General features: G+C 34.4%; 1 protein-coding gene across 1 annotated transcript in view; it reads left to right on the top strand.

Annotated features, from left to right (window-relative positions):
* Positions 1–26,461, top strand: part of LOC145665887 (4-hydroxy-2-oxoglutarate aldolase, mitochondrial-like) — a 161,894-nt gene that overhangs the window by 129,623 nt on the left and 5,810 nt on the right. Inside the window, exon 5 of the mRNA XM_081732996.1 lies at positions 19,129–19,225. Coding sequence (XP_081589122.1) covers positions 19,129–19,225 — 97 coding nt within the window. The remainder of the gene's footprint in view (positions 1–19,128; positions 19,226–26,461) is intronic.

The following is a 26,461-nucleotide window of genomic DNA, read 5'->3' as shown; positions in this document are numbered from 1 at the left end:
AATTCAGTTTGAACTAATTTTTGGAGAAATACCAGAGTACTACAAATACAAATTTGTAAATTTGTTCTAATGAGCAAATATTAAAATTTTCCATCGGTGTACTATAGTTTTCAAGTGAGGGATAAACTCCAGTTACTTTGTACATCAAAAACCTAAGAAATTTTGATTCAACTTTTTCAATTTTTTGACGATACTTTTCCTGAGAGGGATTCCAAATTACAACAGCATATTCCAACTTGTAGCGTGCATATGAGGAATATATTTTCAAGAGTGTTTCAATATTAGTAAAGTCGTTACCACTTCTAATTATGAATTCAAATAATTTAAAAGCTTCATAGATAACGCTTTCGAGGTGTTTAATGAGCGTTAATTTCGGATTAAATGTAACTCCTAGATCTTTAACGGTATAAGGTCTCTTTATGTAATATATCTTACCTGACAAAGGGTTACTCCGACGTGTCTGATCTCGAAACCGATGTCCAACTTTTGCATGGAAGGTTTTGCTAATCACGGAAAATCCCTCTTGTTATATGTAATTTGAATTACAAGGTCGAATTGATTTCTTTGTTTAATCCGAAAATACAATCTCGATAAAAAAAATTTGGATTTCAGATCATTTGTCATAAGTTTGATATTTTTGGTAACATGTATTGTAATACTAGATTGAATGAGGACGAGTTTCATCATGCGATAACATGTTCACGGGATCTGATCACGTCATGTAGAATAACTCTAAAAAAACTACCATAGTGGTGTACCATGGCTGTATGAAAACTAGTTCGGAAAAATGCCAGAATTGAGTCGAGATTAGCTGGAATTGTGGCAATAATTTTATGTGCTTCTGTTAGAAAATATTCTGGGGAATAGTAAGATTCTATATAGTAGCTAACTTGAGAATTTATGAAAGAATAAGGCATGACAGATACAGTTTATTCGGCAAATCGGCAGTTACTGGTTATTAGTGGTAGTATAAGTGCTCAGGAATGCAAGTGATCAGGATTTCTTATAATTGTGGAATTGAAAAGAATCCTACATTCATTGAAAGTGTAAAGGAGAGATGAAGTTTAAGTAATTGACTGTCCAGACAAGAAGCATTGATAAACTTAACCCTAATAGTGAACGAAGAATATTCGAGGCAGAATGAGAAAGGTAAACCAGTTACAAGATTACCAATCTCTGGTGATCATGAAAAAATGGCGAATTAAGAAAACATTTGTGATAAAAATGAGAAGCAAGCCAGTTAGGATATTGACAAGTATTCTTGTTAGCTATGGAATAAAATACACTGTAGAACTAAAAGAGAAAAGAAGGGGACTACATTTTATGTTGACGTTAAGGGGAAACTTCGTATGTGAGAACGAAAGAATATTGGATACGCGGAAGGTTATGAATTGGCTGTGTGATACTTCTAGTGGAATATTTACAAAGGACACGTGTTAGTGAAAAAAATATGATATAAATGAAATTGTATTATTTGGATTTTATAATATTTTTCTCATTTGATACATGTAGTCCCATATAACATAGACAGTCTTTCATTCTAATAACGAGAAAAAATGAAACTGCTACTGACTACTTTCCGCAATCTTCACATCATACCAACCATACTTTCTCTCCTTACTACCTATTGATGATGATAATAATAATAATAATAATAGTAATATTATATTTTCATGTCACACTTATGGTTACCCTGCACTCAGTTGAATACCAGTCCGAGGCGTGGATATTTTTAATCCATCCACCTAACCAAGTACACAGTCTCCAGGGAGTGACGGAAAGTAAATTTAGCAGACCTGAACTTTGAACTTAACCTCAACTGGCTACGGTCGTTATTTCAAATCATACTCCTGATATTCAACTTCGACCTGGTAGTCGATTTGGTCTTAGGACCATGAACCCAAGTCACGAATGAAGCGTTCTCCGAGGTAGGTATGGGCTCATAAAACAAATCGTTGACTTACTTTTCGAATGCTCAAAAAAAAAAAAAAAAAAAAAAGTATGAATATTAAATTTTGTAGCCCGAAGATTAACTAATCAGATATTGTAAGAATGGAGTTTCTCATGAGCTTGAACCGCGTAATATCACTCACTCAACCTGTATTTACGTTCGCGATTATTACCCCTTCCACTTCTATCCACCACTCAATTCTGCAATTAGTGGGGCGGCGGTGGCTCAGTGGTAGAGCGTTCACCTCTGGTGCATTGGTCCCTAATTCGATCCCAGCTCGCGCCAAGTGAACTTTGTGGTGGACAAACACCGTGTGCGTGGCTTTTCTTCAGGTTCTCCCGTTTCCTCCCACTTTCTTCATTCCACCATTTCATTCAGTACTCATAATGACCGTCTCCTTTAGCCTAACCGGCATAACCGTGGGAGGTAAAACTGAAAGATTTCATTTCATTTCCACAACTAAAACTGTTTTACTAGTTTCTTACAAATACTCCTATTTGTCCGTAAAATGAAATTAATTATTTCATTAATCTTTTATTAGATTGAACAAATGAAACATCAAAAGATAAATACAGGAGCTTACAATTCACATATGTAATATTTGTATTACGTTTAGTTGTTTCTTTCTATATATTAATATTAAGATTGTTATCTTGACAATTTCTTTTACTATACATTTAATCATTCAAATGTTCTGTAACATAGAGAATGTCGTATTACTACATGTCGATGTAGTGTTTGCCTTTTAATGTTCTGTGAAATACGGCAGAAAGCTTGTGTTTAAGGTCTTGCAAACAACGAGGGATTTACGAACAACATTAAAAAAATCGATCCAGCGATAGTGTAAAACGCGTTCATCTGTCGTGAGAACATGTTGTTGCAACTCAGTGTGGATAAGTGACAACATACATTGGGGTTGTATTGCATAAAACTAATGAAAGCTAGGAATCAACAGACGAAGAGGAAATATGTTATAACTTTTTATGCCTCCTTTGATACACTTTGATGCTATAGACTTCACTGAGCTGATTGAATGGACTAAATGTAAGCTATTATCTATCTCATCCACTGATAGAAAGCTTAAAGCTTGACAACATAAAACATTTGGTCATTTGTATAAAATAAAACTCTGTCTGACATTTGAATTTATAAATCTTCCCTGTCGTACTCGAATAGTGCAAAGATGTCTTAAACTTGTGACAGAGTCAACCAGAAAACTGTGTGGACAAGTTAACAGAGATGGCTATATTAGGTGTATAGATCTTTGATTTCTAAATAGATCAGAAATCTGATTTCAATACGATATTTTTGAGTGATAATGACGAAACAACGTAATTTAACATTCTCTAAATAATTGGATGGATTCTGGATGGGGCTCGAATTGCGGCCACCATTTCATACTCGTATAGTGACATTTGCACCATTTTAGCAAAAATAATTTTACGAAATGGACGAAAAGCTACAAGCTAATAATTTCATGTCGAATTTGAATATATAGATTCTCCTACTACAAGCAAGTAAAATAATAGCATTGTATGTAATCTTAACACAAGAGTGCGTCTATTTGTAATACAGTATAAAAATACTTAATTTGTCACCAAATTTACTAATTTTAGGCCATATGTGCGAATTCTAAATATACCGCTGACATTTTTAAAAATATTTTCATCATTAATAAACAAAAAAAATAATGTTACTTCATGTTATTAGAAACCGAAATACTTAATCTTTAACATTTGAGGGTTAAAGCAATAATAGGTGATTTTGGTCATTAAAAAAAAATAGGTCCTTTGCGCGAATTGAAGATAAAAACGAAATGAAATGAAATCTTTCAGTTTAACGTCCCGCGATTGTGTCCTTTAGTCTAAGGGAGACGGATGATTAAGGCAAGTGAATGATAATGGAATAATTTGTGGAAGGAGAAAGTGGGAGGAAACGGGAGAACCTCGAGACAACCCATGGGCACGATGTTGACCACCACAAATCGAGGGTTGAACCAAGGACCCCACGCACCACACGTAAGCATTCTACCACTGAGCCCCCAAAGTGAAGATAAAATATAGGAAAGTTTTAAGGATTTTTTCTTTACAAGCATGAGAATATACAACTTTTTCGCGGTATTAGAAATCGCTATTCAAAAATTCACTTATTTCGACCTACCCTATGAAAATGGTATTTTTATTTCTGAACACTGAAAAAAGAAAAACTTTCAAAGAACATAATTTCAGCCTATCGTACAACGATATTAGAGAGTGACAATATTGTTCAGGGGAGGAGCTGACCCCTCTGCCCACATCTAATTACGCCTATGCATAAAACATGAAGAATATTTATAACGAAAACAAAAATCAATAAGTGTGAAGTAAATAGAGGTTATTTTAGAGCATGACGCAATATGCTATTCAAAGTAAACAGTTTATTTTTCTGCTTACATTTTATTTCACGATTTGCTAACAGAGTAAAGGGAGTACATGGAAGCAGGATAATTTTAAACTCTGTAAATATTCATTGAACAAATATTAGTCGATACCAAAGAAACACAATTTTTACAAGGAAAAAAAAATTAAAACAGAGTTTCTCCTTATTTGTTCAGCTATTATGTACATTTGATGTACCGTTTGTTATTATCTATCTAAAAAAATCTCTGGGAAGTATCCAGTTAATGAATAATTCCAATGAACAAATCTTTCCTTGTATGTTCAATCTTTCTTCTTCTTCTTCTTTTTCTTTTGTAAAAAAAATAAAACTTTGTAATCTTTCGCAAAATTACATTCCTTTCACACAGTTAACACCGATTTATTTATCGAATGTAAGAGGTTTTCGTAGTTTTCGTTTTTCTTTGCGTCAGAAAATTCTTACCTTATTTTCTGTAATTGGAATGAATCACGAAATCCCATGTGTAAGCAGCTTACAAACTCTATACTTTGCTTGTTGGAAGGGATTTTATTTATTTATTTTTTTTTTAATGTTTAAGGTTTCATTTATTTTCTTTCTTTCAATCTGCATTAGTTTACAGATGTCTTGAAAGAACTGTTTCTCATAAGGAAAGCCAAATAGATATTAAATATTTGTACATGTGTTAGTTTTTGAATTCTTTGAATGTCAAATCAAATATTGAGATTTTTTAAAGTTCGCATAGAAGTTTCACAAATTCGAATTTTTATTTATACAGTGTTGAAATTAGAAAGCGAAGCTAGTTTCTTTGCTTTGAAGCTACCTCTGATTCTGAAGTTTTCTATTACGATAAACCTTGTATGTGACCTTGGGAATACGTGCAGTATTTTCCAGCTCAGTCGGTTTGGGATGCAACTTTGAATGAACGAAATATAAGCCTCACAGTAAGAAATAGAAAATCTTTCTGTTCCCACGATTATGCTGGTTAGAATAAGGGAGACAATGATTGAAACAAATGAATGATGATGAAAGAATTGGTGGAATGAGAAAGTGGGAGGAAACGGGGGTATTCCGAGAAAATTCACGGACATTATGTTGTCCACCACAAACTTACCTGGACAGGGATCGAACCAGAGACCCCATACACCAGAGGTAAGCGCTCTACAACTGGGTTACCGTGTCCCCTTCTCATGGTAGGGTCAATCCATCTGAAGTGGTCCCAAGATGGTAAAAATGGTTGCTCGACCATCTGTGAAAATTATAGAAATTGGAGTTTGATGAACCTTGTGTATTATTATAGAAGATCAATTACATCATTCATGTTGTCGTATGTACAGTACAACTGTTCCTGAATAGCGGCCATATTTATTGTCGGTGAGTGCCAATTTTTGCATTTGCTAGCGTTTACGAAAACTACAGTTACTCAGGACGTATGAATCAGACGAACACCAAATAAAAGCGAATGTTTAAAGGAGAGACTGAGGTACACGGAGAATATATACTTTTCCTTCTAAATAAATATGCAGGGTCGCAAACCAATACATGAAATTACCAGAAAAAGTCCAGAAAATTACACTTTTAAGGGGATTGTATTTTGGAATGGTATAAAGTGGGTGAGTTCATAAGTTTTGTGCTGAATACTACTGTATGTAAAGAGTCTGCAGAAATATTCACAGCTACAAGGGTGCCCATCAGGGAGGGCAAGGTTGGGCGCTCGCCCCCCTAAGAGGAAATTTTACTTGGGAAAATCGAAAACCCAATAGAATTTTTACAATACTTAGAGAAAAAATTAAACTATATTTGAAACGTTGCTTATACTTGCCCCCCCCTTGTAAATCACAACATGGGCGCCCTTGCACAACTATGATACTACTGACACCGTAGATTTATGGGGGTTCGTATGATGTTTTGATTTAGATGTCATTTTTGGGGCGTAATATCTCAGGAGGGCAAAGTGCTAAATACTGCTGCTTAGGCCACAAAGCAATTCTGTATGTGAATAAACTATTGGAAAAAAGTCGTGACTGATATTACATGGGCAAAAAAGTGGAGACTAATAAAAACTCTTAAAACGCACGTGCATGACGATAACTGTAGCTCGGAAAAATGTTTGGTTAGGTTTCATGTTAGATCTCTAAAATTACGAAAGGTGCAGCAATTAGTCCCGCTTTTGTTTGTGTTCAGTTGCGCAAAAGCTTGTCAGTGACGTTTGTTCCATCTTTCTACCTCCATGATCATTGGCACGTATATATGGTGATGGGGTTAGCTCCCCCTTGCAGCCACGACACCCATAATCGAACTGGATCGTGGTATTAAGGCACTCAATGTATCAGCAAAGTGTCATTGAAATCCAATCCCAGTTACGGAAGTTAATGTGTTCACAAGGTTGTGTTATGTAGGATAGATAGACATTCCATATGTAAATATAATTTTGGCTATTTCTATCCAAAGAAGGAATTTTGAAGAAAAAGATCTAATGGAAAATATGAATAATCAAAGTCAGCATGGTGTTATGTAAGTATGCTACGCTTAATTATATTTTTCATAGTGTTTGAAAAGGAATATCGTAATGTTTTAAATTAAAAATAAAAGATAAAAAGCTTGTCATCCCTGCGTCAAAAGTTAACATTTACATATCGAGTTAGCCAGACGGAAATATTTTCGCATTTTGACATTTCTGGTATGGCAACCTTACATTTGTAAAATGTAACCCACTTATAAGGACTATCTTTATGTTACGTATTATGGGAACATTGTTTTAAAGACAAAGTGTTTTGGGGCAACACAAAAATAAAAATGGAGATGTGCGTCCGGGTTTTAGTGATTCATGTATTGTCAGTACATCGTGTTACTATTATCACCATTCTTCTTTTTTCTTAGACTAAAGCTTCATTCCTCTTAATTCGAAAAGTTTCTCGATTGCCATACGATGCTGTGACAACGCTGGAATTTCTGTCTCCTTAAATCCAACCAAAGTTATGAGTGCTATCCATTCAGTATGAGGAAACGTGTCTAGGCATAGAATTTCAGTTTGGACCAGAGATGGGAGTTTTCCCTCTCACTTACACTCACCCTCAATTGACTTCCTCATACTCACTCGCCCTCACACTCAAATATTGTTGATGCCCTGACTCTCACTCACACTCACCCTCAATCGACTCCTTCACACTCACATTCACTCGCCCTTACAGTCATCTACCAAAATGAGGGTGAGTGACTTTTGAGGGCAAAATGAGTGATGGTGCCTATTTTTGGTTTGAACTCTCTACTGAGTACAAAAGACCTTAGATGTAACTTCTATAGAAATTGAACGTAATTCTCATTCGCAGTGACTAGCCACAGCAATCGAAATAGGCTCCATTAGAATGGAATTATCTCGTCGTTTGGAGAGTTAATGTTCTAAATGAAATGATGAAACACATCTAGACCCAATACTACGTATATTTAAAAAAATAATTTTAAACAGTTCAACTGTTTTGTTGTGACAAAAACATGAAACATAGATTTCATTTAGACCTCTGTATAGTAAAGTTTTGTTCGTATCGCGGTTTGAATTGAGATAAAGGCTTTATTCAATAAATTAAATTCAGTTACGCGACTGCAGACATATATAAAATACAAAATTCTTTTGTACTTTGTGGTTTGCGTCAAACTGTATTGTAAATGTACAACCGACTGAGCTACAAATTTGTAAAAGGAAAACGGAAATGTATTTGAATTGTGTTTATCGGTTATTCTAATGTACAAGTCAAAAGAAATTTAGGGATGAAAGATCAAAGTATTTCCTACACCGAGAAATTAATTGTCAAAGCGAGTCTGGAAGCGCAACAACATTTAATAGAGCTTTCAACAAAATGGATGATCGTCTATTTACGACTACTGACCAATAGCTAACTTGAGCTTTATAACATAACACTAGAAGAGCGGCTGTTATTTTAAGTCTTTTATTATTTTTAGAAAAGTGACTAAAGAACAACACAGCTGAACATATTTATTTACAAACGTGTTTTATTCAGAGTTCAGCACAATTATGACATCACATTTGTAATTTCTTTGGCTTATGAAATGACTGTTTTTGTTGAGCTATAAAACCACTTATCCACAAAAGATGGATAAATCTCTGAGGCTAAAATTTTCTACTGGTTTTTGATGCTGAGAAATAGATAACGATCCAAAGGACAAGATTCCTTCAATGTTTCTGAAGGCACGAACTAGTCATTTTCATCTGCAGTGTACGTCATAAGCATTCTGCCATTATTAGCAAGTCACTTGGCACAAATGAAAAGCTTCCATGTTTCAGTCTTCCGGTAACCTCTTCACTTTTTTCTGTTTTGTTATCGTTCCTCAATTGTAGTCTCCTTCGCCCTTCCCACTCTTTTCTGTCAACATAACTTCCAGCACGTCCCTCATCATATAGTTTCTTCTTAGCCATATTCTCGTACTCTTCTCAATAACATCTGAAATTGTTCTTTCCTCTCCCGCCATTTCTAAGACTCTCTCATTCATTTTCCTCTCTCTCCATTCTTCTCCACACCCACATTTCGAAAGCTTCCAGTTATTTTAAATCAATTTTGCGAAATATCCTTATTTCTGCCCCATACAGTACAACATTCCACACGACGCATTTTATGAGTTTTTTCAACCCTTTATTGAACGTCCCATAAAATAGACTTTTCTTCCTCCTAAAGGGTTCTTTCGCCATTCATATCGTTGCTTTTATTCCAAATTCGTACTTCATATCATCAGTAATAATACTGCCCAGTATCGGTATTTTCTCCCCTCTTATTTCTAAGTTTATTCGACACCGACTGCTTCGTTCCAACCACCATGGCTTTTGTCTTTTGAACATTTATTTTCCTCCCATGTTCTTCACAGCCTTTCGTCAAGTTTTCTAACATTTATTGATTTTCTTTTAAGATTCTACCACAAGTGCCATATCATCTGTGAACGGCATACACCTAAACTCTAATCATTAGGACAACCCAAAAGCATAAAAAGTATAATAGCAATTTACACATTTGGTTGGTACCTTGAACATGGCTGTGGTTGTCTAAGGGTACAGAAGAAACTAATTTTAAAAGCATAATAAAGCATAAGTTTAGAAAATAAAGCATAAAGCATAATTTAAAATATATAGCACAATTCTTGGAAAATTCTGTTTAACTTCAAGTTTAACATACTGTATTAATATATTTTAAAACCAATATTTACAATGCAAAATCATTGAGAAAATAGCAATGCAACAATGAAAAACTTTTTTATTCCTGTAAACTTCTTTCGGTGTAATCCTTTGATGTGGAGAAAAGAAAAAAAGTAATAGAAGAAGAAAAGTTTCAGCCAACAATGAATAGAACACAAGAACTCCACATTATACTATTATGTGTACCTCTTGAACTTGAGCACTTTCTGTACTTTTTGGTGGCGTCTCTTACTTTTCCTTTCTGTATATATCCACTCAAGTGATAGAAAAACCTGGCTGGAGTAAAGCATATCTCTTTACAGTGCATTAAGTGGAAGGTTCATTAAATGTGAAAGAAACTGGTTGCATAAAGTATTAAATAGAAACTGGTTGCATAAAAAGATCAAGATATTTAGAATATTTAATGTAAATATTATACATTATACACGATTAATGTTAAACAATTATTGAAATTAACAATAAAGCATAATTTGGGAAAAAAATAAAGCACAATGTGGATTGCTCTACTAATCATTCTATCTACTACCAAAATGCCGTCTTCATTATGTAGGTCCTCTTTCAATGTCTCTTCTAAATAGATATTAGAATATATTGGCAAGAGACAGCATTCTTGTCGAACTATCCTTCCAATTACACTCTTCTCTGTCATTTCCTGTTCTATTACATGCTTATAGGTATTTCATGCTTTGTTTCATGCTTATAGGTAAAAGCAAACCTGAACTATACTGTAGCAAAATACATCGCAGTGCGCGTTGTTCCGAACACGAGGAATCGTGGAACTTGCGGTCTCTAACACTTCCAACTTCCGTCCGAAGCATTCCGTATTCACTGTTGTCAAGGCTTACCTTGTTTTGCCTACTTTGGACCCACCTTCAAATCAGAGCATATATGAAAATTCTGTTTAAGAACACGTCTGAGAATTATACTCTATAGGGAACCCCTTGCAGACCCACTGGCCATTGATGAAATATGCATCTTCGAATTGCGTATGTATGACTTGCTTTACGCTAATATGGATCGCCACTCACGGTTTCCCGAATTCGAAATAGTGCATGTACAAATTGACTTTTCCACGATTTTGGACAGCCCTAGCTCTGAAGCTATGCACTTTTCTCTTCATGTCCATACGAACTATTCTAATTTTGACGTGAGAAATCACTTCTTACAGTTTGCCGATAAAGTTCATTAGCACCCTGTATATTTGATTTAAAACAACATTAACATTTTTTATTTGAGGCTTCTCAATGATCCTTCTATATGGAATCAAAGCCAGTAAAGAATAAGGGATGAATTTAATCTCTTCCTCCAAAATAAAAATAAAAAATGTATATTTCACGGCAGTTTTCGTTAGAAAAAAGTGGATTTTGATAGAATTGATGCTGTGTATATATTCTTTCAGACCAGTAGCGGATCTAGGGGTGCCGAGGTCCCCCAGGTTTTTTAGTGACAAAAGTAATTTGAGTTCATATATATATATATATTTCAAAGTTTATAGGGCCGCGGTGGCTCAGTGGTAGAGCGTTCCCCTTTGGTGCTTGGGGTCCCGAGTTCGATCCCAACCCCCGAAAAGTGAACTTTGTGGTGGACAAACACCGTGTGCGTGGGTTTTCTCGGGGCTCTTCCGTTTCCTCCCACTTCCTTCATTCCACCATTTCATTCATTTCTCATCATCACCGTCTCCTTTAGCCTAACCGGCATAACCGTGGGACGTAAAACTCAAAGATTTCATTTCATTTTTCAAAGTTTATAATAAACTCATGATATATCTAATCATATTCTGGGTTCTGGATGGCCCCCTCAGTTTTTACCTTCTAGATCCGCCACTATCTGAGGCTCTACAATAATCCCTATTCTTTGTTGTTAAAATCAGTCAATACTGAGGGAGTGAATTTGAGCACTCTGCCCCGATTAAAATATGTTCCTTGAAATTTTCGTGATTTTTTTTTTTAAATATAAAATACAATCATATTGGTTAAAGATAAAGCGATGAAAATCTCTAATTTATTTTTTTAAAGAAAGATTTCGCCTGTTTCTTCATTGCATAATATCACAATGTAATTTCCTGTTTGGCACGTTAGATTTTATCAACACTACTTAACCAGTGAAGCAAACACAACAAAAGTAATACCTTCAAACTTACAAGGATCGGACATGAACCTGTCATCCAGACATCCGAATCAAACCTATTCCATTCGATAAACATAACAAAGATATGTTCACCCGCAAAAATAATTAGGTGCCACGGACAACGGAGTAAGTAGTGCTACATTGTATTGCTAGACAAAGCTTGGTACACACATTTCTTATCTCCTATAGTATTTTTCGAGATACATTTGGATTGTGTACTTTTACTCGGGGCCACTCCAAAGGGGTTCAAAGTTGATGGGAGGGATTTCTGGAGTGAATTTTCCCGAAATTCTCCCAATTTTCCCTGTTTAAGTACGTTATGTATCCGAATAAATAGCTCCTCTGGAAAGCTTTTTTCACGCTAAGGAGAATGAACTATAAAGTATGACTTTCCAATGAACAGTGTTGATGCAATTGCTATTTCACTGCGAGTCTACGATTTTCTTTATACTAACGGGGTTAAAGGGCCCCAGGGACTTACTCCGTTGTCCATGGCACCTAATTTTTTGTGCATGAACAATCTTTGTTATTATGATTTTGAAGTTTGCTGGCGTCTACTATTAATCCAATGTTCTCGGGATTGCTGCCAGAGTGAGTGTTGGTGTGCTGAGCTTTCGTTACCAAACAGCGGCAACATCTTCAGAGCTATCATAACTAACACAGCTAACATAGCTCTGAAGATGTTGCCGCTGTTTGGTAACGAAAGCTCAGCACAGCAACACTCACTCTGGCAGCAATCGCGAGAACATTGGATTAATCTTTGTTATATTTATCGAATATGTCCGGAGGACAGGTTCATGTCCTTTCCTTGTTAGTAGAATATTTGACATTTACCGTTCAGTAATACTACCTATTTTTGAACGTCTTGTTTTCAGTTAAATACGATTTGAACAAGTTCTAATTGGTGAAACAATGACGATTGAAGATCATAGAAGAAAGTTCTCATGTCGATGAGTGGTTCATACCAAATACAAATTTAAAAGAATCAGTTCAGAATTAGTCTCTTATTGCTTGCTTTCCTATCAAATACTTACACCTGCCGCTGCATACATATCTGAGAAATGTAAAATCATATTTTTAAGTACAACAAGCAATTAAAACATATTTCTGTGAAGTCAGTAAATCCTGCAGAAAGCTAGACAAGAAGGCTTTTGTGCTTGACCTAATGAATAACTACCATAATTGACAAGCAATTATAATAAAGTATCATCTGGAACTGCAAAGTGCATTGAGTTAGTTAAAACATAAAAAAAATGTTTTCTTTTGAAACTGAAGGATTACTTACATACGCAATACATGACCACATAAATCAATGTACACCAATAACAAAGTGACATTAACTGTTTGTAGCTGTACAAGATACTAATAGGTAATCAATTTGTCCTTTATGAATGTCATTTCCTATAATTGAGCAGACATAGACATTAATAATTTGTAGGACCATTCGGTGTGTTATGCTGAAATTATATCTGTTATCAATTAATATAAGACATTAATTAATCAAAGGAAAAGAGATTAAACAATCTATAAATTGATCATAATACTACATAATGGTAAATCTAAAATTAATATAATCCCGAGATTAATTAATTATAAATATGAAGTAATCAGACTTTTAACCAACGATAATCGCATTGGAAAATTAAAAGGTTTTCTACATCCATCTCTCTATAGTCCCTCGAGTATATTGAGGTAATTCAATCATCTTTTACAGACTACATTAAGTGGTTTATTGATGGTTTATAACGATGAACATTGTATACTAGTTAGATGAACCATATATGCCATATCGTGTGATCCGTTTAAGAAGAGCTCTCAATGTTTCCACTACATTATAAAATATGTAAATATACTAGGAGAAAGGTTTTAAACCGAGAACGCATCGCAGTGCTGCAATACTAGATCATATGCTCTCCTCTATACCATTATTGATTGTTAGCAACCATGATTTCAATGTCTATGTTTCACTTAGCATAGAAGAATCGAAGAAGTTCGATATCTGATATCAGTTCGGCAACAAATTAGGAATATTTTGTTAAATTCTTGCATGCATCTTCATTTACCATTACCCTTTTCTCAGTATATTCTTGCATGCATCTTCATTTACCATTACCCTTTTCTCAGTATGCTTTTCCTGAGGACATCGCACTGAACGAAGAAGTTGTATAAAGTAATGATGGGCAATTTGTAACGCACTGGTGGACAGGACAAAATAAGAACCATAAGAACCTTACTTAAACTATTTTCTTCTCCCTTGAGGTGACGGTTAACTAAATGTGGAAAATCATACCTTATCCGAATCATTGTTTTATTATGTGTGTTGTGCTTGTTGCTTCATGTGTCTATTCCAATAAGGACTTGATCTCCGAAAATTTGAAAGTAACTCCATGAAATTTACTTTAAAAAAGTCTACCACATACCATAAGACCTTACTTTGCAGAAATAGATAACGAGAAGCAATGGTAAAAGTAAAAACCTGTGAAATTCACTGATATTCAAGACCTGCGTTCTATAGATATAGATGTATATACGATTGTACAGTTATCTTGTATCACATAGTGTCTGATGAAGCCAAAGATTTAGTTGGCAAAACTGTAACATGTGTTGAATTTTAATGAAAATATATCGTTTTCCTCAACAAATAATTAGTTTATATTTAGATATTTTCTGTTTCTTAATGTGTCTGATCTGGAAAACAGAAATAAATAGGATAACACCATTAAGGAAAATATTGTCAAAATTAAAAGCAGTTTCGATTGGGGTAGATTATAATCACCAGTTATACTCTTCTTGATAAACGTTCAATAAAACCAATAGAATTTAGGCATAATCGCAAAGAAAAAGTCGTCCTTCATTTCATTTTTATCGTACGTGTAACTTAGGAATTAAATGTCTGTATGAGCAAAATGTTTCACAAGTTTATATGGCAGGTTTATATGAGCATAAGTCCAAGGTCTATTATTATGCCATATTTGATCCCGATTGAGCGAATCTGCTTGAACTTATACTGATATAATTATTGTCGTCTGATTTGAGGATCCAAACCAATGTCTATCGCAGTACTATCAATAGTGGTAAAATTTGGTGTATTAGAAACTAAACTTAACATCTAAGTAGATGAATGGAGGTTTGTACTTGTAAATTGAAGTAAATAAGAGATAATGTTCATAAGCGCAATTGATTTACCCACACATCTGTTCCAAATAGGGTTGTGTGCAACATGTCAAGTTTATGGATTAATTCAAATAAATAAGCTAAATCATCGAAATAAGTAAGAGCTAACATACTTGAGAAAAGGTCTATTTAATGGGGACAGCGGTTAAAGAATAAGAAATCAATAATATGTCCAGATACTCATTGCGTTTTATAGGTGGTGTTAGGATACTAATGAATATGATGATGAATCCTAGTTAGTTCACCAAAATTTCTTGGTTAGCTCATTACAGACTGAAGTATTGTAACTCACGCATAAATGCATTTCAGCATTCTAATCTATCGATTGCCCGTTTATGAGAATAGCTCAGTCGTATGGGACATCAGCTTTCCATCGTTTTCTCCAAGCATCTACTTACGTCCCATACGACTGCGCTATTCACATAAACGGGCAATAGTAATAGACTGTTTAATTGTGCTATCACATAGTACACACTTAGTTCTGATACCATTTCACCACATACAGAACTTGGTTTTCAATGATCTGAAACTCAAGTTACAAATCTTTCAAACTAATGACACCAGAGTTAGACTTTCCAGACTTCATAATCAGTGATGCTTCCAGACAACAAGACAGAAGAGAAATCGTTCTTGCAGTCACTGTTTCCCTCATAATTATGAAAACCAAGTTCTGTATATGGTGAGATGGTATCAGAAGTAAGTGTGTACTAAGTGGTAGCACAATTAAACAGTCTATTATTCTAATACGAGAATTCTAATAGGCTTTTCTGGAAGCATTGTGCAGCCTTTACATGTTCTTCACAACTACCTCGAAATTTAGTCCTCTCAAACCTACGTTAACAACCAATTGCGTGATTTTCAAACGTTCACATCACTCTTCAACTGTCTTCGGGTTTCTTTAAGGTAATTTGATGGCATTAGCAACATCTCTGGAATTTGTTACCTCTGGTCTCTATTTAGGGTAATATGACATTGGAATACATTCCATTCTCTTAGATTTTTAAAGACTAGTCTTTTAAATTAAAAATAAATATAAAATAAAACAAGATGACAAAATGAATGCAGGGTTTGCAAATTCTCTGAGCTCACAAGTACATAGTTTAACTAAAATTAAATACATTTTTATATAGTGACTTTTCTTTAAGCAGAGAAATAAATAAAAGTAATATAAGGAAGTACATAGGAAAGGAAATAACTGACACATTCAGTGCACAAGGGAATTAAGTCAACCTTGTTTTGGATGTAGAGTATTTCATCTTTAATATTTCTGTGTGATCCTCCTTTCAGAGCTTAAAAGATTGATATCCAGATATTGTAAATAACTGTTATGATGTAAAAGAAGTATGTGCTTAAGCTCTCCTTACAAATTTTATGTCTGTTTTTCTCACAACTTTGAAAATTGGACTTTATTCCCATGTGCTCTCGACCCTCTAACTGTCTGCTCTGGACTGTTTCCTTTCTGTTGCCTGAATATGCATATGTGTTCTAATACTATTTTAATAAAGGATTACCTGAATACTTTGACGATATGGTGTCCTTGTTATTGATATTTCATAGAAAGGACAAGTGAAGAACAAAAATGGAACAAGTGAGTCATTTTTAATTTTTATTCGCAAGCTGCTACTTAGTAATAATCAAATGATAAATGAAGGTTTCTGACTGTAAGGTCTTAAAATAAAGAACAGTGTCATTCATTCAGTATATAGGGGAAATGGTGATATTCTAAGGGTGGATGTAGATAGATATCAGGTATTAATAGTAGTGGTATGCCAAACTGGAGAAACTTTGGCAGATTCTCTTCCGCAGAACCACCACTTTGCTCAAAAGTCAATTTATGATATCCATTTGCGTATTAAAAATCACGATAGTGAAGTATCATTAGAGGTAATACTATAATACCGCAGAATCCTCCAATCAAGCATAATGTAGCGTATCAAACGAAATATGAGTACCAGTAGCAACACAGCTGGCGGGCTGAGTAACATCTGCTCTGGTATTACATCACGGTGTGAGGTTATGAGTAGTCATGACTTCTAGAGTACTTCTGTATCTCGAAGCTCATTAGCTCCAACAACGGAGACTACTCTATCTCTCCTTATTGGGCTTCCAAACTAAGCTGTGTGTAGTGTACGTAACGGTCATATCTGTCTGTCCATCTGTCGTCAGGGATCAGGGCAAAAACGGTAAGAAATAGTGAGAAGTGTTTGGTTTTTCGGAATCGATCCAAGAATAGTTTTTTCTGCGTCCCCAGAATAGGTTTCATTTCATCCATTAACTTCTATTCAAACCGGAAGCGGTAGAAATTAACAGTTTCTGGTTTTAACGTTGATCTCCATAGTACAAACAGGGTAATAGATAGTGACAAGCAGTTTTTTAATCTATTCAGCACCTGAAGAAAATATACTATCGTCAGCGGCATATCTATACTAAACTCTAAGTAGCAGAATCTTACTATACTGCTTTAGTTTCAACGTTGATCATCATAGAGCAAAAATGATTAGAGATAGTGAATAGCAGTTCTTTTGAAACGATTCAGAGTGTGAAGGAGAGGTATTATGTTCTTCATCGCCACTTTTCTGCTAAATCCGAAAGTGGTAGAGAGTACACTGTCAAAATTAATAAAATATTATTTGCCTTTTACCAAATCGCTTCAGTCATATTACAATAGTATTACTGCTGGTTTCAATATTGATCTCCATACAGTAGAAGAGTAAAAGATTACAAGTATTACAAGTTTGTGATATATACTGAGATTCTATCTGAGGAACAGATTCTATCTTTGCATTACAACAAGGAATTATGGATATAGGTCTACTACTTCGAGTTTTAATACTATTAAATTCATATACTTTCTTAAATATATCGTATTTGCATGCTGTGAAATGAAACTTACTCCTCTGTTTAGAAGGAAACGAAGGAAAAGAAGGAAACTACGGAATCACAGACAATCAATTAAAAATGTTTAATCTAAACATTTAAGTTCGTTGATATTAATCCCAAATTAATTTCCTTATTTGTCGTGGGAGCATCGACTTTCTTGTAGTAACTTCATAAAGCTTCTTATTATCAAGTACGAGCATACAAAGAGCTGATTCATGTTACTTAACTCTAGTTCTCTGCTTTCCTGGATTTTTGTGATCGAACATCCTAATAATAATAATAATAATAATAATAATAATAATAATAATAATAATAATAATAATAATAATAATAATAATAATAATAATAATAATAATAATAATAATCTTCAAATGAATGCAATAATGTGCCGGGAAACTTATTTTACGCTTTAATAGAGCATGTGCCCAACGTGGGATGTTGAAGGGAAGGAAAGTATCCTCACTTGGTCTCTGAAGAAAGAGTCTTTCCATACTGGAGTCTTGACTTGCAGTCATCATTCGTATGAAATCTAAATGCTGAAAAAAGTGAATTGACTAAAGATATGGAAGTTAGGAGCATTGATGTTATCATATACCGGGCTTGTTATTTTATCAATGATAATTTTCGTTGTTTGTAATCCATTATATTGTCCCCCTTGATCGAATGCTTTGTCCTGATCTGTAGTTTTGATTGAAAAGTATGTACTGCCATTGGACAACCAGCATCTCATCAGTTGCATAGAGTTGGGTGGTGTTAGCCAGCGTTCTTCTTTGACTTCTCAATTTGTTGGCTGTCAGCCGTCCTCTGCCCACCCATCCAATTTAGGATTGAGGGGAGAATAAAATAAGATCCAAAATTGAGATCTGAATGTTGATATAGTAAAACCCTTGAATAAAGAATCCTAGTCTTCAACACCAGAGTATATAAAATGGATGAATTGCTAGTATAACTTCAGACAATAACTCAAGAACACAAAATTTTTGCATAAGGGCATAGAGCAGAATCCAATTCAAATGTTTAGATACGGAAAATAAATGATTACAGAGTAGAAAGACTGGAAGTTGGAAGAAATACATTTCCGCGAATTTATAACAACAGCAAATTTTTGTTACATCGTACAAGCAGCTTGTGCAATTTCGTTGCAGAGCTCAATTTCCTTGAAAAATATATATTTCTCTGGCAATGATGATTTCTATGCTTTCATAGGGTTCTCAATGAATGAATTAGGAAAAGATACAACCCCAGCCTTCGTATTGCTCACAAAATAAATCTTTTTTTGCTTTGGGTACAATAACAGGTTGGATGTTATATATTAGGTTGAAACAATTTCAGAAACATGCTAATGTTTTACTAAGTATCCAATACAAATTATGTATTTATGTTTCCGTTTATTTATTACTAGTTGGCGAAGACATCTCTCACTATTCATCTGACAAAAAATCAAAATTTCCAAATCCTCATAGGATCAGCTTCAGGTTTGCTTCCAGGATTATTTATGGGTAAGTATTATTTCATAGTAAGTAGCACATGTAGTTCACTGTCAGTGTATTAAAAGCAAAAATACATTATTTTCACTTCTATAAGTATGTAGAGCTCAAATATTAACATTTACTTTCACATAGAGTATCAGAGTGAAATATTAAATTGGCAGCATTTACTTCGTACAACAAGTGATGTTCTTATAATGAATTTGTAACTTCTTATAATGAATATTTACTTCGTATAACAAGTTATATCCACACACAAAAAATTATAATTCGTACATGGAACATTTACTTTGTAATACAAGTTACTCACACTCAGTGAATTTCTAATACGCACATGAAATATTTACTTCGTACAGCAAGTTATGGTACACAAAGAAACATTTAGCCGAAAGAGAGTATTATCTGAGAGAATATGATAGTCACATTAATTAGCGATATAATAAACTTTTATTTTAATTATAGCTAGCAGAATACCCGTTCTTCCCACGGGAAGAATACGCTTCATTTTGGCCATAGGGGGCTGAATTTGGATTAAATCGTCATTGGAAGTGTCACTGTTCGTCACACTAACCCCGAAAAATATGGTTTCGACACTAATATCAGTCAGTTTCGATCATTTGTATAAATATCTCCCCCCAAGTTGCGGGGTTGAATTCGCATTTAACGTGCATCGGAAGTGTTACTGTTTATCTCAGCGACTCCGAAAACTATGGATTTGGCACTAATATCGCTCATTTTTGATAATGTATACACACACACACACACACACACACACATATATATATATATATATACCCCTCCCCCTTCACCAAGTTGCTGGGCTGAATGTAGATTTAAACGGCATCAAAAGTGTGAGTGTTCATATCATTACTATCTCTAATTTTTAATCATTTTCAAATATCTTCCCCACCGTTAAGTTACACCACCAAAGTGAAATGATCTAAAACATTCCAGGCCCGAACCTCATCTATGTTGAAAATTTGATAGAGAACAGTTTCGTGGTTCATGAGTTATTAAGTCACAAACGTAGTCACTCTCATTTATATCTATCTATATATTTGTTTCGTATTCGAACAAATCATACAAAACGTATTCTCTTTAAATCCACATAGGTTCTTTTCACACACTATTTACATTCTCACAGGCTTTAGAGAGTGTACTTTTCTACCAAATAAATTATATTTAGTCTAAAAATGGTTTATTTAAGCTTGAAGCAACATTCTATCAAGATTGAATAAACGTTATTTCATTTGGGTTGTGTTGATAACTGTTTCATCTTTTCGTGTTCAAAATTTAAAATAGTAACAAAACTGTGTTTGAGATTCCCGTTGAATAAATAAATAAATAAGTAATGATATGCGTGGAGAGAAATGTTTTTTCAGTTGTTTGTGGAAACTGAGGAAATACAGTCGCTCTTGCTTTATTTGGTGAAACACATCGTTTGTGGATTAAACATTTTCTCTCTATAACGAACGATGAAAGGAATTCAATAGCTGTGTGTTTCAAATAAGTATTTGCCGAATCGTACAACAAATCAAATCACTTCAGTACAACGACTGAAACATGATATACATAGTAGGCAAGTAAGCATGAGTGTACGTATTTGTGTCATACATTACAGAAACAAATAGAAAAAGAAAGGAAGGGGCAAAAACACTTCAAACTAGTTGTGAACATTCGTATGGAAACTGACAATGCTGGGTTTTGATAAAACATACATAAATTGGAAGCGTACTGGAAATGTGTCAGATTTCAATGCATAGCTAATAGAAAAGTGTCGCTTGCGTTTTTTGTTTTCCACAACGAGAAACGTTTTTGAACATTATGCGTACGTATTCATATGTTGAATCAGACATCATACTCCATTCAGTCAATCATTCAAATTCTTTCATTCAGTTCAGTCATTTAATGTAACATATCATGAACAAACATTGTGCATGCACTAAAATCAGCAAGTTTTCACTCTACACAAGCAAGTAATAGTTCTCAATTTCCACGTATCTACTATTTACGCATCGTGTAACTTTTAGAATGTTACGAAAGTGTTTTTATATGGTAAAAGTGAACGCTTTTGTGATCCCTATGTTGATACCAGAAGTTGAAAACGTAACACTCATATAAAGCTTTACCTATCTAAAAGAATGGTGGTTAAAATAAGTAAAGAGAAAGGTTATCCTCCATTTTGAAAAGGCTATTCTGGGGCTTTGAGCTGGGTGTAATTACATACAACTCAAGTGAAGAATGTTGTTTAATTAAGTACACTCACACTTCAAATACTTTGTACAATTGACGCATTAGTGAAAACGTAAATGAGTAATCGCTTCTAGTGGTGCTATGAACTGAATCGTTCCACCAACTTTAAAAGCATATTCTCAGCCTAACTAATTAACTCTATGACCTATGGAACCCGGAGGTTCGATGCCGCATTCACAAAAGTTCCCCATCAACTTCTATTCTTAACCAACTGCATCTAGTTTCTACTTTGTATTCCTATTTCTTCAAGATCCATCTTAATATTATCCTCCCATCTCCGTCTAGGTCTTCCTAATGGCCGTTTTACTATTAAAATTCCAGTTGAAACATTGAAAACGTTCCTATTTTCATCCATTCTGGCTACAGAGCTTGCCTACCTGAGCTTCCTAGAGTTGATGACCCCTAACAATGTTCAGTAAACGGTATAAATTATGTAATTCCTCGTTATGAATTTTCCGGCATTCCCCATTCGCGTTTCTCTTGGGTCCGAATATTCGTTTCAAGATCTTATTCTCAAATACTTTCAGTCTATGTTCTTCCCTCCAAGTAAGCGACCATGTTTCGCAACCATACAGGACAATAGGCATGATTATCGTTTTATATATTTTAAGCTTCAAATTTCTCGATAGGATTCGCGACAACAAAAGATTTTGAACTGAATAATAACACGAATTCCCCGCTTTTAGTGGAGAAAATATTCACAGCCTAAATTAAATAATTGATTCTAAGAATTTATGAATTGCAAACACTATTTTAGAAGTACATATCTTTAGTTTCATACTAATGCCGTAATTTTATTAAATACTTGGAAACTATACGACATCAACCGAACAGCGTTGGCGCAACTAAAATATCTATCGTGGAGACAAGGCTTCGCACTTACTACATTTCGGCACATGCAGCAGGTGATGTCACTATCACACATCGAGCACCTTTATCGCACATGTTTTCCCAGGTACTCAGTGTACAGAGGCTGAGTAAATCCCTGCTCTGTATTGGAATAAGGATAGAAAAAGAAGATGACTCTCACTTTCACCTGGAATCAAGTTCGGGCCAATCTTTTGGTAGGTGAAACGATTACAAAGTAACATCACTATCCTTATTATAGAGCAAAACCATATTAGTCTGTGGATAACGTTGATATGCAAACTTCAATATATTTAAGAGTTACGGGCTGTACAAACGTCTAGGCGAAAATACTTCGATACTGTTAATCGTTATTCTAAATGCGAGACACCTGTTTGTCAGTCACGCGAGACTCCGGAATTATTGATGTAGCATGTCTCGGGGAGTGGCAATAATTTCCTTTTCAGTCTTCTGTTTCAGTTCATAGATTATTGCAGGACGAGTGCGATACACCTTGCCTTTAAGATGTCCCCACAGGAGGAAACCGAACACACTAAGATCTGGGGATCACGCAGATTATCGAATATCACCGTCACGTGAAATGACGCATCTTCCAAACAACTGGCGAACAGCTTCCATCGATTGTCAAGCAGTATCTGACGCCATCCTGCCCGTTCCATCGCCGTTTCATCCTGCCGAAACGATGTTTTTGATGTTAAGACAAAGAGGGTTGAATCTCGTTGTAAAGAATGTTTCAAGCATATCAACATACCAAGCGGATGCTACTGTTGTTGCAATGCCTTTCTTACGATCAAGAAAGTAAGGGCAAATAACACATGACATAATACAACACACCATATTGTAACCTTGGCGCTATGTAATGGACGTTTGTGAAGCTCACAAGGATTGCCCTATGCGCAGTAACGGAAATTCTGTTTGTTAACGTACGAGGTATTTTATTTTAAGGTGGAAGTAAGGTTCGTCTGACATCAAATGTTAAGGAAATTGGCGCTCTCATTGATTTAGCCTACACAGGTTTCCTACACTCCCTACACAGGATCTCGTGAATCTAATTTCTGCACAATCTGTAATTTATAGGCGTGGAACTTTAATTTGTGCAGTATTTTTTGTTCGCTTCATCGCCAAATGTCTAGCGTAGATGCATATTATCGAACGGAGTGGCAAGGGCTCCTCTTCATGGAAACTTAAACAGCTCCAATGTTGTCTGGGGTACGTATCATTCGAATGCCACCCGGAGGCTCTTTTTTCAAGACCAGTTTCTTCAAAATGACGCACCCACGTTGCAACAGCATGAGAAGATGGATCCATGACGTTGTAGCTGGTAATGCTATCGAAATACACTTTGCGTAGCAGACACACTATCACCCTGCTTGTAAAACGCTCTCACAGAGATAGCACGTTTCGCACACTCCAATGCTGCATGATTACTAAATGGCAATGTGTTCACAACAACTATATATCGGTTCCGAACAACCGCTGGCACTACAGTGTTGCCAACTATAACGTTAAAATTTCCCGTTTTCCTGCGTCCCTCTGTATATATACACATGTGTGTGTGTGCAGTTGTCCTGTAAAACCATTCTAATTGTATTTTATAGTTGTGTATTGTGACAACGTTGTTTTCCTTTTACCACTTCACTGCAAGTTTTTCAATCCGTAAGAAAAATGCGTGGAAACATAAAAACCTGTATTGCAGAAATAGACAACAATATACATCAATACAGATTTACATTTTCTTATGTTTTATAGCTGTAATACGAACATTTTTGTACATGCTTACCTATGACAGAGATATCCTTCTTCGCTTTTTAATATTCAGATGCTGAGTTACCTTGCTATTTTTTGTTGCTTTTTTTCTTCTTTTCCGACTAAGTCTAATCTTGTCCTTCAAGTTTTCGTGGTGCGTTTACCCCCACTACAGGGCTACACCTTGTAGGCAGTAGGGAACGTCTAAAATTTTCGAACTCCACACACGGCAAAGTCGGGGTAGCTGCTAACGTAACATATCACGGTATTGCCTATATCATGATATTACCAATCTTTACCATATATAAGCAATTAAAATCCAGCAGAACTGGTATTCCAGATGAACTTCCCACATATTTGTTTAAAGGCTGTGATGAAGTTCCATTATATTAGATTTTAAATTTAATTTTGAAAACTCAATCCTTTTCGGATAAATGGATGCTGAGTAAAATAACACCGATATTGAAAACAGGAAACTCGAAGAATATTGAAAATTACAGACCTATTGCCCTAATTTCAGTTCCTTCAAAAATTTTCGAACAAATTTTATTTAATAGAAATTTCTCGCTTGTCAAATCCTATATTTCAACTTTCCAGTTTTCCAGTTTTTACCCAGGACGCTCAACTTTGAGCAATTTAACCTCTTTTTTTCAATTTATTGCAAGTTCTATAAATGATGGCTGTTACGTTGATGTAATTTATACGGATTTTCAAAAAGCATTTAATAAGTGAAATAATACAGTTTTAATAAATGAGCTTCTGGTTATGGGATTTTCAACCTCTTTGATAAATATTATGATCTCTTATTTACGAGATACAACATATTTTGTTAATTATAATTTTGTGAAATATTTTATTTACGTAGCTAATTGAGGTATATCACAAGGTTTTGGGCCCATTGCTATTTTCATTATTCATTAATTATTTACCAAATGTTGTAAAATATAGTAATTGTTTATTATATGCCGATGACATGAAAACATTTAAAGCTATAAAAGTGAATAATGATCTGTATGAAGTACAAAGTGACATTAATAGTTGTATGCAATGGTGTATCAGGAACAAATTATATTTTAATATAAAAAATGTAATGTTATATCGTTTTCAAATAAAATTAATTGTCCATCTTTTGATTATAAGATTAATAGTGAAAATTTAAAAAGAGTATATTCTGTTAATGACTTAGGTGTATTACTAGATCATAAGTTTGCATTTAAATGTCACATAAATAAAATTATTGCAGAGTTGTACATTTCCCTAGGGTTTTTAATAAAGAGTAGAAGATACCTACATAATTTCCAAGCTTTAAAACACCTCTTTATAGCGATGATTAGGAGTAACTGTTGTGTTCTTTGGGATCCTATTTATAAATTACAAACAAATAACATAGAACGAGTTGAATTTAAATTTTTAAAACATGTTTATTTCAAATTGTATCGAATATCAGCAACTAAAAGTCTCTTATTCTTCCCTTTTACTTAAATTTGATACCCACTCTCTTTACAGTAGACGTTTTCTTATTTAACAAACATATTTCTACAAGACAGTAAACTCAGTGACAGATAATTGTAATTTACTCCAATATATTAATTTCAATATACCAAAACGACCATTGCGTAAGAATTTAGTATTTAACATAACGAGATCTCATATTACAATCCAGCAGGAGTCATTCATAGTTAGAGCTTGTAAGAATTTCAATCAGCTGGTTTCATCAGATTTGAATATTGACTTCTGTTATCCTATCCCTGTATATTTGCGTATTCTCAAAAATAATATTTTGAAAAGACATTATGTATGAAATAATTAAATAATTAAGAAGTGTTATCTCTACGAATGTTGAACCTATGCTGGAGACTATTTTTCATTTTTTTTAAAAAAAATATACTACTAATATTTTAATTTTGTTTTTATTATTTGACTTGTAATATTTTTTCCTTCTTCAGATGCATATTTTTCTTTCTTTCAGTATATAGATATATATGTATTTCATACGTAATTATGTGTGTATATCTATGTTCCTCTGTAAATAGAGTTTGGTTCTGTAGAGGACTAATATAAATATTTATCTATATCTATATCTATATATCTATATATATATATAGGATGTTTCAAAACAACAGCGACAACGTTTGGGAGGTGATTCTTGACATAAAGATAAGACAAAAAGTATAGACCAACTTAGGTTCACAAATGCTTCCTTTCGGAGTTATAGGCTGCCGAAATCATGAAAAAATGAACTTTAAAGATCCATAGCTGTAATACTATCGGACCTACCGAAGCCGGGTCAAGACTTTATTTAGGAAGTAGTATGTGCCCTATCCGAATGTCCAATTTTGAGTCCTGCAATACTTCCGCAAGAATTTTATAGAAGTAGTTGGT

Source organism: Thermobia domestica, chromosome 12 (genome assembly GCF_964235325.1).
Source record: "Thermobia domestica chromosome 12, izTheDome1.hap1.1, whole genome shotgun sequence".
In the NCBI taxonomy this organism is placed as follows: Eukaryota; Metazoa; Arthropoda; class Insecta; order Zygentoma; family Lepismatidae; genus Thermobia; species Thermobia domestica.
This window is presented reverse-complemented; position numbering and strand designations above follow the sequence as displayed.